At 40.9% G+C, this 19,754-nt stretch overlaps 1 protein-coding gene across 1 annotated transcript in view; it reads right to left on the bottom strand.

Moving 5' to 3' along the window:
• LGR5 (leucine rich repeat containing G protein-coupled receptor 5) overlaps positions 1-8,653 on the bottom strand; it is a 128,971-nt gene extending 120,318 nt beyond the window's left edge. Inside the window, exon 1 of the mRNA XM_060656972.3 lies at positions 8,334-8,653. Within this exon, the coding sequence (XP_060512955.3) occupies positions 8,334-8,545 (212 nt within the window). The 5' untranslated portion in view covers positions 8,546-8,653. The remainder of the gene's footprint in view (positions 1-8,333) is intronic.
• Positions 8,654-19,754: the final 11,101 nt, after the last annotated feature.

Here is a 19,754-nt window from a genome sequence, read left to right as displayed (position 1 = left end):
ATACAAAAAGTGAGAGGTTATTTTGTGCTGATAGATTTAAAGACCAATTGATTATGTAACAGAGTTCCTTCAAGTAAGTGCCTCACAAGAAAATTTATAACCTGAAAACTTCAAGCTCCATGTGGTGTTTTGTGTGTTGAACCAATAAACTCATTAAAATAACATTGGGTAAACCCAAACACAACACAATGAAATTTCTAACACAGCCCACATTAACCAACCAACTTTAAAATAATATCTTTGTTATGTACTAAGGTTAAAAATTCAGCAAATTCTTTATATTTTTTCCACTTGAGATCATGTGTGGTTTTCTACTTTCCTGAGAAGTACACTTTTGCGGGTTTTTTGATCAAAGTCAGGTTATTTTTGCAAATAGACATCTTTTGTAGAGGTCCCTGTTCTACTTAATCAAGGTTTCAAGAAAAAAAGAAGCACAAAAATATTTACCAGTTTTTTAGTGAAACATAAAAATTCTTATGTTCTTTTCTGAGTGTAGACTTTGGAAAGGAAGGCACGAACGTAAGGTTAGCCATCACAGTGTGTGTGTGTGTGTGTGTGAGTGTGTGAGGGAGAAGAGGAGGAGGAAGGAGGAAATAAAGGAATTTGGCTGCAAAATTGAGTAACAGTTTGAAACACTTGGCTTCCAGTTGTGAAAGATGAGCAACGCTGGGGAAAAGGCTGGGCTAACAAGGGACCACTTGAGGAAAGCTTAATCTCAGCTGGCAGGCTGACGAGGAAGGTCAGCTCAGTGCACGCGTTCTCAGCTGGAGTTGGGCTCCCTTTGCCAGGACCATTGTCTTCTGCATTTCAGCTTCTGAACTAAACTGAAGGTGCCTCCACACAGCCAGCTCCTCATCTCTCCCCTTGAACGAGTCGGCTCTCCACTGTCATGCCATGTCCAGGTTACGTATCCCTTCCACCCGGCAAGTGGCACAAAGGGAACCGCTTCTTATTGGCATGTTGGTGTTGTGTGTGTGTGTGTGTGACAGAGATTGCTTTCTTCCCCCTTGACAACCACAGTCCTCTTCAGAAGATGAAACCAAACTCCTTCTGAAGGCAAGGAGGGTAAAATGAACACAGAAAAAAAAATGTGTATACATTAAAAATGAGATACTTGAAAATTACTGCTGCATAATTTTCAATTATTAATGTTAACAGGAAACTAGAGTTGAGAGGGGCATTTTAGGAGATTTTAGAGATTATACCCCAATGTATCGTACACTTTCTAAACATCAATTCTTACTTGATGAGTTTCTCTCTATACTGAATATAATCTGTAATTCATTTAATTGGCCAACTATTGGTTTTTCATGTTGACTTTGTGATACAATAAATGATTAACACACATCAGGTTTACAGCAGCAAATGAAATGGAAGACTGAAGAAACAGAATGGATAGTTTAGGAAGAGTTTCTCTTTGTTGGAAGGAGGGAAGTTTTCTCTGATTTACCCAGATTTCTAATTTACACAGAAAGACTTCTGTATCACTGGCCAAACTGTTAAGCCATGCATAGTTGACAGATAGTAGATGAAGTAGGTAAAACTTTGACATAATTTCCATTCTGAATCAAATGATGTATGGAAACCTTTTATGATAGCAATTCATCTCATCTGTTTTAAAGGTGAAAATGAACTCACATAAAATTTGCCTATTAAGAAAGTTCATGTCTCTCAGAATTGAGAAATAGTTCCAAAGAATTCAGCTATTTTATTTGACACGTAGATCTGGTCATAGAAAAAAAAAAGAAGTTTTATTTTTGACTTGGAAGTTTATTAGTCAATGGATCACTCTTTATGATACTTGGGCAGCTACCACAATTTATCTTTGACTTGGAGATAAGAAAAATGGTTTCCGTGGTAGTAATAAAATGGACATATGAAAAGATACCTACTAAACTTAAAATATTGGCCCTAAGCTATATAATGTTATTCTCATTTTATTGAAAATTAAAAGCTGCATAGCCCCATTCCTTGAAGGAATGTTTCTGTTATTAGAGCTTCATAAATTGTGTTCCTGAAAAAAAAAAAAAAACATGCTGAAATATTTCAGCACCAATTACAATTACTGTGAGGCATAACTATAAATTAGAAGGCTGGTTTTCTTGTGTTTCTGGCAAAACTGGTCCTGAAGATAAGTTCAGAGAGGGCCCAAAACATGTTGAACCATGTAAACATTTTTGCAATAAGCAGATAGGCCCACAAGTTAGGGATGATGAGAGTACCAGCGTCACCGTGTGTTTGTGGGGCATTTGAATGAGTGAAGTACTTAGCATAATGCCTAGTACTCAGGAGGCACAATAGAAATGTCAGCTGTTATTATAATAAAGTAATTTTGATATGTAAATTATGGTGTGTTTGTTAAACAGCTCATTGCATCATTGAAGCTGAATACAATTTGTCTTTCAAGTGGGGCCGGGCCATAATCGCGGAGAGCCTTCTGTAGTGTTACTTGCAGACAAGTAGTTGTTCTCTGACTGATTTTAGCCGCTGGGATTTCAGCAGCTGGTTCAGCCAATTCTGTTCAGTTCAACACTGTAAATATTTCCAGAACATCCCTTAAATGTCAGGCACTGGTGTGAGCACTCGGGTTATAAGGCGGGAACTTTCCTACCCTGTAGGGGCTCACAGTCTAGTGAGGACAGTAAATCCTGAAGGAAATAGAACTCATCATCACATCCTAGAGTGTTCTTCCACCTGACCATAAGGAAGATGGTTTCAAGGACATGGCTGGTTCCTCTGCATCCTTTCACAGTAAACTTCTGCTTCTCCAATCCCAGACTTCAACATTAAGAACGGAGGTACTAACGATAGGAAGGTATGAGGAAGGAGTCCAGCTTATGAAGCATCTTTTATACAGCTCTCCTACCAATGCCAATACCCTGTTAACAGTCTTTTAGCATTGCCACTAGATACTATAATACTATCAAATGACTACTGTTCTTCTACCTACCAGTTTCAAATAAGGCATTTCCATTGGCCTCAAGGTAATACAAAAAAATTACCTGGGGAAGGTAGGGGAAAATGCCAGGGATTTCAAGAATGGGCCTTGCTTCCTGTCCCTGGAGAACAAAATTAATTTTGAATTACGAAAAATTCTGCCTGTAGCCTATGAAATCTCTCCCTTTCCCATAGAAAATGAGTTCCTTGGGTGAAACCGAGAGTGTAGTTGGTGTCTTATATGTAACGAGGGAATAAAAATGTGGGTTGAAGCTGACAGATAATGGGAATAAAAGAGTTGCAGTAGGTTAGAACTCATGGGTACAGTTAACAACTGAAATTCTGCTAAGATGCATCGAAAAGAGCAACAGGACTAGATAATCAGCTTGTTTTCTTTGGTACGTGGTGTGTCAGTTGTGCCTCTGATGTCAGTCTGATTCATCTTTCTACTATAAAATGAGATTCTCTAAAGGAAAACATTGCAACAGGAGTGAAGACGCTGAATCTCAAAGGAAGGAATTTGCCTCCTCATGAAGAATTCAATTTACCAGAAATGTCCGCTTATGGGGTGTTTACAAGGAAATGTGCCATTTGACAGTATTCTGAATTTATACAAATAACTGAACAAAAACAAAAAATGACTTCACAACATTGCTCAACGCAGAGTTCACTACTGTTTTTCATTTCTATCTTATGGCATATGATTTGGGTTAATTAGAAACATACTTCAATTTATAGCTAAAATGACTTAAATCTATGAGTTTAATAGAAAAAATATAAAAAATGCTTTACTAAGGTAGGTAGATATGAGGTATCAGTTATAGAATTACAAATATACTGCAATGTCTTTAATTATGTGACAGCTTTATTGGGTTAATTGCTTACATGGATACTATTTCTATGCCTTTGACACTTACATGTCTTGAAAATGAAAAAAAAATCAGATAGTTCAGATAAGAAGTTAACTATGAGAAACCATAGACCAGCTTAGACTTTCTTAACTTCTTTAAACACATCCAAGTGGGAATGGTTCCATTATCAAAACACAATTTTATTGAACCACAAAGGTTTTCCTTTTTAATTCCATCTTCTAATTCGTTTGTGATTGCTATCAGAACTCCTTTACTTTGAAGAAAACGCATAAAGAGAAAAAAGATTAAGGATCTGATTGAAGATCGTATTTCTTATATGTAAAAATTCATTTTTGTCACACAAACTCTGCCATGCACATGTAGATCATATTCAATAAAATATTTATTTTAAGTCTACACCACAAAATTGTTTGAATCAGAACCAGTATTTTAAAAAAATCACTCATAATAATTTAGTCAATTAGTTTCAGTAATTGCCCCCGTAACAAAAACACTACTAAAACAATGCTAGGAATCCTGGGGAAAAATAAAGAATTTCTCTAAAATGAAAAAAGTTATTGACATCATTGTATTTTCAACGAATTCTGAAAGCAGTCTGTAAAGCAAACTGTATAAATTTTGCAATCGATCTAAATATTAAGACTGTTAAAAGAGTTAAAGACTTTTGTAACCATTTCTAAACTACAAACATTTTCCTTGATTTAAAATACTTTTCTTTGCTTGAAGAGAAGCAGAAATATATTAAGCCATTTCAAAGAAGATTCTAAAAATATTCTTCAATTTTGAAACTGCATCTTAAATGCTTAAAACATATGTATGACACCAGGGCCATACTTAATTAGTTATAATTGAGGTTTTTGATCAGCTTTTATTAATTCCAGTTTTGCTAACTATGTATAAAATTAAATTTTGTTATAAAGTTACATATGGAAAAGTAAGCAAACTATACGAAAATTAAAAAAAAAACAACACAATTCATTCTCCCCGTTCCTTTAGTTCATGTGACATGAATTTGCTTGTGGATGAAATGTTCATGTCTTTAAGCAACAGCAGGGAAAAACTCAGTTTTCATTTAAAAATAAAATGGCTGTTCTAGATCAATAAAGAAAAGTATATTTTCTATACTAAACTATATTAGGATGTTCATACGGATTTAGTTATCTATCTGGATGCCACACTAACTGGATGAAAGACACATCTAAGTAGCATAGGCGAACTTGCTTTTAAGACCCAATTAGCAAAAAATGTCCACATTTCACGCATTAAAATAGTTGCCCTATAATAAGATTATATGCTAGAGCTACTTTATTTCTGACAGATCACTACTGGTAGATTGAGTTGTATTAAACATTGTAAACAATTATTGCCTGCTTTTATGTCTCAACCCTAGTGTTTTCCTTATTTTATTTAGAGTGAGCTTTATTACCCTATTTATTATTTTGTGTCATCAGAGCCCAACACAATTGGAAGAGAGAGAGAGAAAGTGATAATGAGAGAGTGAGAGAGAGAGAGAGACAAGGAAAGAGAGAGAGAGAGATTAAGATTGAGATTTTCCAGTGTTTCCACCATGTTCGGTGGTCCAATTAAAGATCTACTGGGGAATGCAGTGCAGTAAGAAAATAGAATTAATATTAATGTTTAGAGTGGCTTAAGACTGAGATTTTCTGGGGGAAAAAGATTATAAAACTGGACATAAATAGCTCTTGCCTTATGTGAAGAGATTTAGGAAACTCTCTTTACCTATGAGTCTAACTGGCCGGTTATCAGATTATGGCAAGTCCATTTGCCAAATGTTTACAGCTGCAACTTGCCATCATCAATCTGTTTGAAGAAAATTAAATGCTTGTTCTTTTGTGGGGAGGGGAGGAAGATTAAGAGATAATATTTCGACTCAAATAAATGGTGATAACCTGCTACAAACAACAGAAGACAGTAGTCTGGCTTTTTACCCACATCAGTCCTGGCATACTTCCATGTTCTCGCCAAAGCTTAATTACCACGGGGCCCCAGTGGTTAAGGGACTATAACTCAGTGGTCCCTTTCAAGAGCAGAGGAAAATTATTTCTTAAAATAAGCAAACCACTACAATACACGCTTATTTATTTGAATATGAGTAAATAGAAATTTCTCTTTTAGGCTATGAGTGTGTAAGTGAAGGCAGAAATGGGTCAGATAATTCTAGGTGTAACCAAAAGAGGGCACCATCTGCCCTTAACGTCTGCACAGAGTTCCTGTAGTTGTAAAAACAAAACCCCAAAAACCCCTAAACCCCTGAACTCACAAAGAAAAGGCATCCCGTGGCTCCTGACATTTTGTCCGCTAAAGGAGACCAAATTCTGAAATCACACGTTATGAAGAACATCACTTTGGATACTTATGTCAGGACTTATTTCTACATTTAGCACTCCTTTTGCCTGAGATGTTAGCCACGAGAAGCAAGTATTTAACATTCTCTGTGACACTTTTCAGACACTTTGAGATGAATATTTCATAGGGCACTGAGAAAATTTCCCCTTAGGCCAGAGTGCAGGCTATCATCAAACGGCAGGACAAAAAGATGACAATTAACTTCCTAATGGTATCTTAACTCCAAGGGGCTATCTATAATGATAGATAGATAAGGAACAGTGGCGGGACGATCTGACACATGGAGGACACAGTTAAATGCATTTGAGGTATGTGGGAAATAATTTGAAACAGCATTTGGTACCAACTTTTAGTAACAGAACAAATGTTCATTCTTTCAAGTGGGAGAAAAAAGCATCCTGACACTACTCACAAATTTATTTTCTGTATTCTTAAACATGCTTTATAACAAGTGCATGATTTAAATAGTTAAGTTTTTGGGGGGTGGGGGGATTGCACACCTCTCTTGCATATAATCAATTTCCTCAGGGTGATGGGGAAGAAGAGTTCCAGGCTCTTAACGGTAGTTGCCAAACTGCTCTCAAAAATTCACTATACAGAAGACCACGGGATTCTTGAAACAATGAGTTTAGCATTTACACCAGAGACTGGGGATGAGCATTTCACTTTGTAGTACAGGCAGTTGTAAATGTGAATTCTTAGAGAATGGTCAGAACAAATAATTTTATAATCCTCTGAAGTAAAGAAAAGCACCCCAAATAGTTTCATGGTCAGATAAGAAGAAGACTGCCATTTGCTAATACTAAAATCCAGTATTTCTTTTCCATGAAATATTAAAGCAAACCAAAAAAATTTTTTTCTTTCTTTCTCATTCTGTCTCTAGAAAAAGAATCACTATCTAGTGGATGGCGTTGTGCAAGCCTCTTCATGTTTCTTTTCTCCAGAAAACAACTAAACACAGGAAAGAACGAGTTCACAAACATCCCAACTCGCCCCTGCCAAGGTACATCAGAGAAGCCGAAACCAGGATTGCGTGGGCTTGGGGTGGGCTCACCGCAGTGATTCGAATTAAAACCTAAACGTGTCACCTTGAGACCACGAGTACCCTTTTTTCCAGGGTGGCCCCGACCCTAGTCTCTCTGCCCGAAGGAAGAGCCTCATATGCTCCACGGATTTGAGGGGAGTTGTCGCCTTGGTTTCCGAGAATCGGGTTCCTCCTGGGTCACTTCATCTAACCCAATCACCTGTTACCCTTCGGGCCTAGGTTTTCCAGAGACAAAGTTACGGACTGAGCCTCTGCCTGGTCTTCGCGGTTGGGGCTTCGGAGGCTGTGGTGGGGGGCGGAGGGGTGGGAGGAGCCCCGAAGGATGACCGAGAGCTTCGGGTCTCCTCCGGGGTGTCGGCGTCGCTGTTTACCCTCCCCGCCGCCTTCAGCCCACTTCCCTTTTCCTCCCGGGGAGGAGGAGATGGTTAAAGATTACACCGTGGCCGCGGGCACTTCAAAGGGCGGCTCGGGCAGCCAAAGGTGAAGATAACGTTCTGGCAGCTCTAATCAGGGTTTGTGGTTGCCACATTTTAATCACTTCATTAAAAAAAAAAAAAAAAGAGAGAGAGAGAGAGAGAGAAAGAAAGAAAAAAGAGAAAGAAAGGAAGAAGAAAGGAAGAAAAAAAGTTTCCATCACACGCCCACGCAAGGGATGCACAGCAAGTTCTTTTGGGGGTGGGCAAGCTGGAGTTCTCCTTTGGGGAAACTTTTTACAGGTCTTGGTGGAACGCGGCTGGGCGCGGAGGGGAGGTTGGGGCAGCGATCAACTGGGCAGCCCGTCCTTAGGTTCCAGGCTCAGGGGCGCAAATGCCCACGGAGCAGGCAAATGCCTGCACCGGGAAGACTTCGACCTGCGACCTGCCTGGAGCTGGACCGGGAAGCTGCGAGCACTGGCGCTTTTCGGGGCTTGCACCCGAAGCAGTTTCTCCGCGGGCCCTTAGAAAGTGCGCGCGTGCTCCCCCGAGACACGTGCATTTCCCAGGGGCCCAAACACGTCTGTCCAAGATGCCCTCTGCAAACCAGTCCACCCCCTCCAGACCCCCGGGCCGGTCTGGGGCTAGCTTCCCTTCCCCTAATTGCCCCCTTCCCGGAGCCGAGGGGGGCGCACTTACAGGTAGGAGGTGAAGACGCTGAGGTTGGAAGGCAGCTCCGAGAGCCCCAGGTCGGAGCAGTCCACCCTGAGCAGCATCCTGCCGTCGGGCTCGCACTGACAGTGCGCGGGGCACCCCCGCAGCAGCGCGCCCGGCCTCGGCGAGCCGCCCCCGGCCGCCAGCTGCAGCAGGACCGGCAAGGACAGGAGCACGCCGACCCGGGAGATGTCCATGGTGCCCGGGCGGGGGGCCGCGAGCGGGGCGCGGGGGGAGGACAGCGTCCGGGTTGCCGCCGGCCTCTGCGGCTCGGAGGGCGCCCGCAGCGCGGGGTGCCGCGCTCCTGCCCCACGGCGGGGGCGCCGAGGAGAAGCGCGGCGGGGCCGGGCCGTGCCCGCTGCCGCCACGCGGGCCTCCGGAGCGGCCCTGGCTGCAGCCGCTGCAGGGGCAGAGAGCGTTGCTGCTGCAGGCGGCCTGCTCTGTGTGGAGCAGCATCTCCGCTCGCACGCTTGTTTTTTAAAGCGCTCCGGGCCGAATTGCGCGCCCAGTGACGTCAGCGCAGCCCGGCTTCCCAGGCACCCCCCGCCCGGCCTCCCTTTCCCTCCTCCGGCCCCCTCCCTCCTTTCCCGATCCCGGGCCGGGAGGCGGCTGGCGGCGCGAGGTGCAGGCGAGTTCTCGGCGCTGGGGCTTGGCCGCCGCGGGGCGCATTCTGGCTCTCTGCACCGTGTGAGGGCCAGGGGACCCCCACCTTCATTCCCTTATGCGTCTCGGTGACCCGGATCCCAGAACAGAAAGGGACCTGCCTGAGGGACACAGATGCTCAGGGACCGAAGGATGCTGCACACTTTCTCAAAGACCACTTCTAATAATGGATGGAATATATGGAGTGATTAAAAAAACAACAACAACAAAAAAAGACTAAAATTCAATCCAGAAAAATAGTTAAAGTTATCAGGGTAAGGAGGCAGGCATTCCCGGGCGAACGATGGGTGGCCTTTTTGATCTTTACCTCAGGGCACACAGTGTAGCTCGCTTTTGCCCTAAAATCAAAGTGCCAGGTTAATGGCTAAATAAATACGGCTTATGAACAAGTGCTGCAATGCTGCCTTCCTAACTCTTGGGGCGAGAAGTCGAAGTGGCTATTTTTTCAAACTGACTTAAGATCCCCCGGAAGTCACCTTTGGTAAGGCAATGCCTCGACCAGACACACAGATGGCTGTTTGCTTTTGCTCAGGGGGCCTTTCTTCCCAAGTGCCCCAGGGTTCTCAAAATGCAGGCCCTGCAGGTGAGAGGCACTGACTGGGCTCCGAGAACCCCTGCCCAGTACCCAGTGCAAAATGCGTGTTCTCACACACTTCAGCACGTGTCCTACAGTGAACCTGCAGAAGAAAGAAAAAGGACTTAGGGCTTTCTTGAAGACAGGGCCTCAGTAGGAACCAGTCAACCGTCTCCAGACCTGAGAGAGTGGCTCAAAGAGGTGACAGCCCAAGCCTGTCACATCAACTCACAAAATTGCACAATTTTCACTCTGGGGCACAATGCCTCCTTGCTTCAGGAAGGTGGAAAACCCTTTTGGCTCTCAAGCCCTCTCAATATTCTTCTACTTAGCCTTTCCCACCAAATTTCTCATAGAAACTTCTGAATTTTCCAATTGGGAAGCTATTTTTCCTTTTTGTTAGGTATATCCACCCTCTTTCACTGAAGGAACGACCCTCAAAACGGGCTGATCACCTGTGGAACTTTTATGATAATATAGGTACCTAGACCTGCATTCAGTATTCTGAACATGTCCTTTTCTTGGGTGAATCCCATCATTAGCAAGTTTGTAATTCTCTGGATTAGATGGAGGGACAGAGAGGCTAAGAATTATAAACTCCATCCTCCTCATTTTGCAAATAAAGAAACTGCAGCCCCCTGAGATTTGGGAAAGTTTGACAGTGGCTGCTGAAAACTGTGAGTTAACCCTGGTTTTGGGCTATCAGTCCTGGACTGTTTCTTCACTTGTCCCTGTTCACACCACATCCCCTACCATCACTTTGCTTATTCTCACATTATTTTTGTTTCTCCAGCCATTCCTTCCATGTGCATAGAATGCCTACTAATTACCTATTTTCCTTCCCTTTTTTTTCTTTCCCCAGCTTACCTATTTTGTAAGCACAACTCAAGACATATTCTTTCTGTGGACCCTCCCATGTATGACCTTAGTCTGCATTAATCATCAAGCAATCAGTATTTGTCGAATGACTATGATCACGATGAAGTGGCAACGTCATGGAGCTTGCAGTCTGAAGGGGACCACAGACTCTGAGCACGAATCCTGCGGAAGATGAATCTCACTGAACAGTATGTTATAAATACCATAAAACTTAGTTCTGAAGTTTTCTTGAAAGCATATTTGTTTTGTTTTGCCAACTTTATTGTAACAACTTTGGAGGCAGGGACTGGGCCATTTGTCTTATCTTTACCTGTAAGACTGAAGCTCACAGTAGTGACCGCAAACCTCACAAATATTTACTGGCTGATCGATTTATCAACACAAGCATCCAAATATGGTTGTGTCCACCATCTGCCTAAAAACTTTTGGCAATACCTTCTTGACTTCAGGGTTGCTGAAAAGGGCACAGCACTTTAGTTGTAGAATGAATCAGGCAGAACCGACCTGAATGTAAGTTATGCCAGTTTCAGGCTATTTGATCAGAGGCACAGAAAGAGCCCACCTGAGTCGGTTACTTTCTCTGTAAAAGGGGGATAATTATTCACCAGTGTTGTTCTAAAGGTGAAAATGTCTGGAACTTGGTCTAGAGCAGAGTAGACGTTCAATCTGTGTTAGTGCCTTTCCTCTTCTTTCAGGAATTGAACCTCGTTAATAAATTCATGTAGAGCAGAATTTCTGATTCAATTACGTGGGGGCAGACAACTGTGCTGAATGCCAGGGATAATGAGTATGTATGTATGTATGTATGTGTCTGTCTGTCTATCTATCTATCTATCTATCTATCTATCATCTATGTACTTGCCCAATATTTCTTCTCTCTCCTTTTGGTAGGAACACTCCACGCTTCTCCTTGGAAAACTACCTCCCAAACCTGAAGTAGTTCTGGTAGTATCTGAAGTATCTTGAACTCTCTATTATGTGGTTCTGCCTCCCCCCACCTCCCCCCCTCCCGGGCAAGTATACAACCCAAGCAAAGCAATCTGAATCTGTCTGGGGGATTGTTATAGACCCTGGGGTGAGAAGATCTTCTCTGGCTTCTTGAGCTGGAAAGACAAGGAAATTTGGAGTCAGGGGGGTTGCCATTCTGCTATAGAGAAAACTCACTGGATATTATCAACATTAGCAAAGAGAGAAGCGAAATCCTAGGGTCATCTTTTAAACACCTGAATCTAAGGCTGTTTCTACCCATCATCTCCAAATTGGTGAATCAATCAATTTTGTTTTGTTTTGCTTGAGACAGTGAATGAGGATTTAGTTGTAATCACTTGCGAGCAAGAATGCTCAGTAAAAACCTGGAAGCACAGGAAGTGTGAACATTGAAGAGTGACCTGATGAAGTCCCAAGGCCTTATAAAGCTTAAGAGATAGAAAATCACATAGATTGAAAATAAGAATGATATGGCTAATAGTAATTTTATTGCCCGAATGCATGTATGTTAGTCACTTTATCTTAACTATTAAAGATGAAAATACAGCAAATCAGATTCCTTGAACACTGGGGGGAAAAAGTTCTAGCAAGGACACTGAGCAGTAGTCTCCCTATTTTGTGGCAAATACCATTTAATTTGTAAGATCGGGTTCTCAAATTGCATTCTAATGACCATCAGCATTGATTCAGCCCTTTACACATTCATATGGTTTCACTGGGTCCTCATAAAACCTTATAAAAAAGATATTGTTCTTACTCCAAGTTTAAGGAAAGGCAGTGCAAGTGGTTTTCCTAATGGTGACCAGTAAGTCAGTGATAGAACTAAAATTCTAACCCAAGTCTTATGACTTTAAGTTGTTTCCCAAATCCCTTGGGAATTCTAACCACCACCCCCTCCCCACTCCCGCCACCTATGTAGAGAGCAAGACTTAAACTGGATAAGATCTTGGGTTTACTGTCATTTCACTGAGAAAGAAATTTATGTACTTTTTAATTTTTGTTTTTTAAAGATTTTATTTTTAATCAATCTCTAGTCAATGTGGGTCTCGAACTTACAATTCTGAGACCAAGAGTTGCATGCTGTACCAACTGAACCAGTCAGGCACCCCATCACATATATATATATATATTTTTTTTTTTTTAAAGAAAAAGAAAAGTATAATCTTTAGTACTGCAATGGAGCAAATTGGAGTAGGGATTAGTGGCTTTTTATGTGAAGAGTAGGGGCAAGTATATATTCAGGCTTTTTCCTCTTAAATATCTGCATTTCTATTTTCTCTTGACAATTCAGGAATACATGCTGGTGAGATGGCAGAGCAAAGCAACAATACCCTTACTTGTGATAGTAGAATTAGTAGGCTAAGGTAGACTCATTTAGCATTTTGTCTGGGTGAAATCGTCCTTATTTACGATTTTGGAAAATATCTCAGTGTTAATGAGTTGGTATGTAATAGAATAGCTCACGCCAGAATTCAAATCACTTATTACTTCTCAGACTCTTTGATTGCAAGTTCCTAAAATCAATTCTGGTAAAGTGCAATCTGGTACGTGTCTACTTTCTGGGCTTGCTAAATGGATGATTTCCTAATTCTTTAATCTTTGATAAAAGTCCACAACTAAAAACATTCATGTGCACCACAAGAATTACTAATAAGCTTAGTTGAAGCATGCCAGGATAATTTTAGTTAACAGGTAAGTCAATATTTCTTTTACAAGTATAGTGAAATAGTGTTTACACAACTGGTGGGCTATTATGGACTTATTTAACTTGTTTGAAAGAGTGTAGAGCCCATTATTTGCCCTGCTCATTTTACATTCATGATATAATCAGGCTTATGCTGAATTTCTTAACTTCCTTTCACCAACACAGTCTAATTAATTGAGAAGGGAGGAGGACTTAAGAATAAACATCTATTTTCTTTCTGAATTATTTATTTTGCAAGAAAGCATTAGTTCAGCTAGTTCATTACTTTGAAATAGCCTATTATATAAAATCAATTGGATCTGTCTTTGATTTTATCCAACGTAGAGGAAACCTTTAAATATATCCACATGTTCACAACATGCTAAAAGAAAGGACAGTGGTATATGATATTATCAATTCTTTAGCTCATTTTGATCTCCTTGTCTTAGTTCATGTATGATAATGAACACGGTTCTTCTGGTATGCGGCCCGCTTCCTGAGAACATATGTCCAATCAAACTCACATGTAAACCAGGGGTGGATTTTCTTTTCAAGCTAAGAATTAAAGAAACGAGAAAGAGATAATAAAATACTTCAAAATTAAATGACCTTACTGCTTATTCACGCACTTTATTAAATTCTGCTATATACTGCCTGAGTGTCCAGACAAATTCTTCCATATGCCCAATATGATGGATCTTTTCCTGGTCTTTTTAGAGGTACACTTTTTGGATTTTTAACCATCTGCCATGTCCACATGCTCATATTTAAATGGCAGAGCTCAGACAGAGCATAGGTCTTACTCCAAAATGATGAGGTGCTAACAGGCTCCTATTCACAGAACTGCTTCCCCCATGGCCTGTTGCTACAGTATATTCAAATCCACAACCCCTCCTCTGCAGTTCTGAAATCCTAAGAGCTCTGAAAAGAGAAAGATTTTCTGAAACAAATTTGGTGGCACAATCTGAACTGAACGGATATGAGTCTGTCTTTCTTACATTTCATGTGAATATTCCCCCAGGTTGCTGCAGAAATATCGATGTGGGGGCGCCTGGGTGGCGCAGTCGGTTAAGTGTCCGACTTCAGCCAGGTCACGATCTCGCGGTCCGTGAGTTCGAGCCCCGCGTCAGGCTCTGGGCTGATGGCTCGGAGCCTGGAGCCTGTTTCCGATTCTGTGTCTCCCTCTCTCTCTGCCCCTCCCCCGTTCATGCTCTGTCTCTCTCTGTCCCAAAAATAAATTTAAAAAAAAAAAAAAAAAAAAAAAAAAGAAATATCGATGTGCTTAATTGCAGGGTGCTACCCTGGGTTCCATATAATATATGGGATATCATTCTCAATGTAGTTCATTTTTTAAATCTTCTAAAATTCTGCGTGTGGCAACATCTGTGACCCTGATGTTTTTGGTAAAGGGATTATGGACCTATAGATAGTTATATTTGGAATATTTATTTCATAAACAATTTTCAGAGGAAAAAGAAAGACAAAAAAGGAGGATTAGAGCTCGTACCTTTAAGAGCAAGACTCAGAGGAGAAAGGAAGTAGTCATCTCAGGTGAGAGAGTGGCCATCACTGAACATGGTGCCCTTTGCAAAGTACAGGGCAGAAACTTTCTGTCTCTTGCTCTGGACACATATTTGTGAAACGGCTAGTAGAAAACATTTTAGATGTCAGAAGTTAGCTCTCTCAAAGACTAGAGAATAAATAATGATTGGTACGCATATTTGAGAAAAGAAAAGCGAGATGTCAGAGTAAAAGGAGAAGAAATTGTAGAGCATATCTGGAAGAACAAATTTCTGGATTTTCAGGATTTGTAAAGTAAAATAAACAAATACAGAGCACGCTGTTTCCCAAAACGCTTTATTTTGATAAGTCTGGTGTGTTTTAATTGAGTATGCATAGTAGCATTTCACTGCAATTACAATCTCATAAAGCAGGGCAAAATATATTGCACAAACATTGTGGTTCAAGTAAATGAGTCATAATAAAACATTGTCCAGATTGCTGCAATTAAGATTTACAGAAACCTTTTGTTGAATGTTGTTAGGTTTGTGGATTAATAAAATGAGCCTGTTTGGTTTAATTTTTCTTTCACTACGACTAACATTTTGATTTTAAGTTTCATAGATTTTTCTTCTTTTGCAGAGATTTTAGATTGGTCCTTGGCAGAAAGAAATCTCATTGCAGTTTCAAGAGATACATATTTTCTAAGAGACGATCCCTTTCTTTCCTTATCAACCTTCACTGTCCTTTGTGTACATTCTCTCTGTTTTTCCCATTCCCGTTTTCTACCTAACTTCCCATCAGGATTGCTGGGAATGGACAGAAGAGCAAGAGGGTCATTGGCTGGGTCACCTAGGGGAAGGGCAGTGCAGCACCTTCCGGGGTTTGGGTTGTCACAGACCAGGATTCAAATCTCTGCTCTGTCATCTCCAAGCTGTGGAGCTTGGACCAACTTTATCCCTGAGGCCCAGTTTCTTCATCTGCAAGATGAGGACAAATAAATAGGATCTACCAAGTTTGTAGGACTGTTAGCAGAACAGTGGCTAATGCATTACAGGGTTTTGCATGCAGTAAGCACTTAATATATGGTAACAATAAGGGCCTTTCCATGATTGGAAAGTAAGAGTTTCTAAAGTCTTAAGAGCTTTTTCCTTAAGAAAGGCTGTTCAACTTTGTAGACAGTGTAGGATCAAAACTGGCAAGTAGAACTTTCACTTTTATTTTTCTTTTGCTAATGACATGGGTACTTGGAACATTTACTGTGGATTCTCATCAGAGTAGAATATATCATGAAATTTTGAGTTCACCTTGATTGGCAACATTTGCTAGTGAAAGAGTCTGAGTTACATTTAGCATGCCTCAGTTTTCAGTTTTGGTAAAGCCTCAGTTTCTAGTTTTAATTGGAGTGTAGTTAATCAAAGGTAACTCTTGCATATGGGATAGATGCCCGGCACTGGGAATGGGGAATAAATACATATGGTGCCTGCCTTCAAGTAATTTATCATTAGGTTGAGAAGACAGATGTGGAAAACAGATTGTTAAGATGCAGTATGTAGAATACAAGGATGAAAAAATGCTCTTCGCGTAATCTACCTTAGAGAAGGTCTTCATGGAAAAGGGCACCGGGAATTCATTAAATGAAGGGGCTTGGAAGGATATCGTTGGGAGTTCAATGGTGACAAAATGTAATCTTTAGATGATGAGTAGGGTGATGCTAGCTTAGGGTGAACTTGTGGGAGGCTTGGGAGACAAGCATAAGGTAAATCTCGAGAGATACACCAGGGAGGGTGATTATGAGAGGGGGTGCTAAGTGCCGTTTTAGTAAGCTTGGGCTTGATCCTGGTACAATTAAGGGCCCAGGCATCTTATTGCAGGGAAATGACAACGTCATGTTTCATCTTTGGGAAGAGAACATCAGGGTCTGCACAGGGAACTGTTGGAGAGGTCAGAGATGAGTTGTAGGCAGGGGCAGGACTCAGGACTTGTTGCTGATTTGAGTATGCAGAGTTGAGCAGGAAGCAGCCATCAGCATATAGGAGTAGACATGGGGAGGAGACAGGTGTTGGATTTCTGGGCTATTTCTGGGGCAAAATTGGCAGAACTTGGTGACTGTGGTGACTCCAAGGAACAGAACAGCTGTAACATCTCTTTTGTCACTAGCCTGGGAGATTGGGTAGACGGTGATTATTCACTGCAAAATATTGTTACCATTCTTGAGTCCTTATTTGTGCCAGGTGCTGTGCTAAGTGACTTAAACACATTCTTTTTCTCATTTATACCTCTCAACCTGTAGGGTAAATATAATTACCCTCTTAAACAAATAAGGAAAATGAGGCTCAGAGAAACCAAATAACTTTCCAAAGTCAATCTGCCAATAAGTGGCAGAGTTGACATTGAATCTGTGGTCTACTGGACTCTGAAGCCATGCTTTTAAGCCCTGGAAAAGGAGCAGGCTTTGAAAAGAAGATCATAAATTTAACTTTGGATATGTTGAGTTTGCAGTTGAGAATATTTCTAAAATCATGAAAAGTGCCGACTATAGCATGCACCTTTGCAGCTTCAAATCTTTCTTGATGTGGACTCTTTGATTTGAGCCAGACATAAATTCTTGATTATGGGCCTGATGCAACAGCCTCTCTGTTTGCATTGCTTTCTCCCAATGGTAGAGTAGATGCAGGGCTCTAAAAACCCAAAAGATTTTTTTTTTTAAATTTTTATTTTTTTTTAATTTTTTTTTTTTACGTTTATTATTTATTTTTGAGACAGAGAGAGACAGAGCATGAATGGGGGAGGGTCAGAGAGAGAGGGAGACACAGAATCTGAAACAGGCTCCAGGCTCTGAGCTGTCAGCACAGAGCCCGATGCGGGGCTCGAACTCACGGACTGCGAGATCATGACCTGAGCCGAAGTCGGCCGCCCAACCGACTGAGCCACCCAGGCGCCCCAAAACCCAAAAGATTTTTAGACACAGGAACCGTGTCAGTGTCCTAACCAATGATGGTGGCAAATATTTTTGGCAAAATTTTTTCCTGAAGTTCTTTATCATATTTGAGCTTTTCCAGTCACATAGTGACTGAAATTTGATGCATGTTGAAGGTATAAATGCCACCCCCCGTTTTTGGATGGGACTGAGCTTTATATATCATGCTAGTAATATCATTGGGCCGTAATACAGTTTCTGAAGGCATTCTATAAATGTTTGTTTGATGAGTCAGTTACAAGAGCAATACCAGATGTGTAGTGAAGGGACTATTCCTTAGGAGGCTTACTTGGGCAGCCAGGTAAGGGCCTGATTGAAGGGGGAAGGTGACAGAAAGACCACTGACTCAGTGTAAACTCACTGAGCACTATTATGTACCAGTATATCAGCTAGAATGCAACAGATAGAGAAGTTTCCAAGTGGACTATTTGGGAGAAAGATGGTGCTTTTTAAAAATGAGCAGATTTGGGGAAGAAGAGTCCAAGTTTGAGTTTGAGTGGCCTCAGACCCCTTTGGCTATTTAGGCTGGTGCCTCAGAGAGAGGGCAGGGATAGATGTCCTTACGTTTGGGACTTCTGTTAATGAGGTGGTCATGGTTGATTCTGATATTGAAAGATGATGGATATAAGTGTGGGGACTGATGAAATTGTGGAGGAAGAGATTATAGATAAATATTTAACATTTGTTCGGCACTGACTACTCGTCAGGAACTGTCCTAAGCATTTTATAGATACTATCTCACTGAATCCTTACAACAACCCAATGAAAGAGGTACTATTAGCATCCCCACTTTATAGAAATGCCCATTTTATAGATGAGGAAACTGCAGCCCAACATCACACAGCTACAAAGTGTTAGATGTGGGATGTGACGCCAAGCAGGCCGACTCTATACCTGTGTTGTTAGGTCCTACTTTATGCTGCTGGCCAGACTGAATTGAAAGAGAAAACACATCTGAGGATGGTCAACGCTTAGAGCAGATGTCAGGAAGGGGAGTGAGCAGACACCAAAAAGGAGCAGTTAAAAGAAGGCATTGGAAAGAAGTTCAGAGAGGCTGTGGCCAGGATGATGGGTAGGCACAACGTCAGATACTACAGGCATTTTGTGTTTGTTGAAAGGTACGTTGTTATCGGTATGAAGCAGGCTCAATGGAACACTAAGGCTGAATCTACCTGGTTTGAAACAAGGTTTGGTTCAGTTACTTAACCAAGAAGAATATTCAGAGAAGTGTGGTTATTAAGCATTTAGTGCCTGGTTGGTTGATAATAGTCTGTACTTACATTTAAATACTCTTAGTTTTTCAATGCCAAGACTAATTACTGATCAATGGAAATTTGATATAAGCACACCCTCTAATAAATTTGAATACCTGGAGGAATAATTTATTTGAGGGAGAGGAAAATCTGACCCCTGTGCTTTCGGCTGAAAAGAAATGCATTTAATAATTTAGGGCCTGAACAGAAAAGAAAACTACAACTGGAATTGGGTTTAACAAAATTATGGCAAATTAAGCACATGCCTGAAGGAAAGTTACAAATGACTCGCAAGTATTACTTCAGTGTTTTAATGAATAAATGTGTAATTCCAAACCACCTCCCTCAAGACTACTCTCTTAATGCGATTCAGTAAGAATTTATTAACCACTATTACAGCCTCGAGTGTGCTAGGCACAGAGTGCTATAAAAGGGACAATTATTTATTTGTTGAATAAATATTTATTGAGAACTTACTCTGGGCTTGGCGCTGTGTTTGGCACTAGAAATACAATGGAGAAGTAGAACAGAAATGTGGCCTCCTGAAGCTAGTGGTCTAGTGGGAGTGACAGACAATGATTAAAAACAGACACACACAAATAAATATTTGTTAACAAACTGACCCGAGTGCCATGAATGATCTTTTTGGGAAACAAGATTTGCCAGTGAAAGAATAAAATAAAATCCCATGGAAAAATGAACTACATTTCTTAGAATGGTTTTTATACCATTAATTTGTTTAGCAATCCATCTTCTCATAGACAGAAGGGAACAGTAATCTAAACACTAATAAAACTATTATTCTTCTCAATTAGTGGGGGTACAGTTTTACTTTGTACCTGCCTTTTTTATTTAGGCATTTTTTCTCTTTCTTTTTATTTTTCCA

Source organism: Panthera onca, chromosome B4, assembly GCF_046562875.1.
Source record: "Panthera onca isolate mPanOnc1 chromosome B4, mPanOnc1 haplotype 2, whole genome shotgun sequence".
Lineage (NCBI taxonomy): Eukaryota > Metazoa > Chordata > Mammalia > Carnivora > Felidae > Panthera > Panthera onca.
The sequence above is the reverse complement of the archived record's forward strand: the minus strand, read 5'-3'. Positions and strand labels throughout refer to the sequence as shown.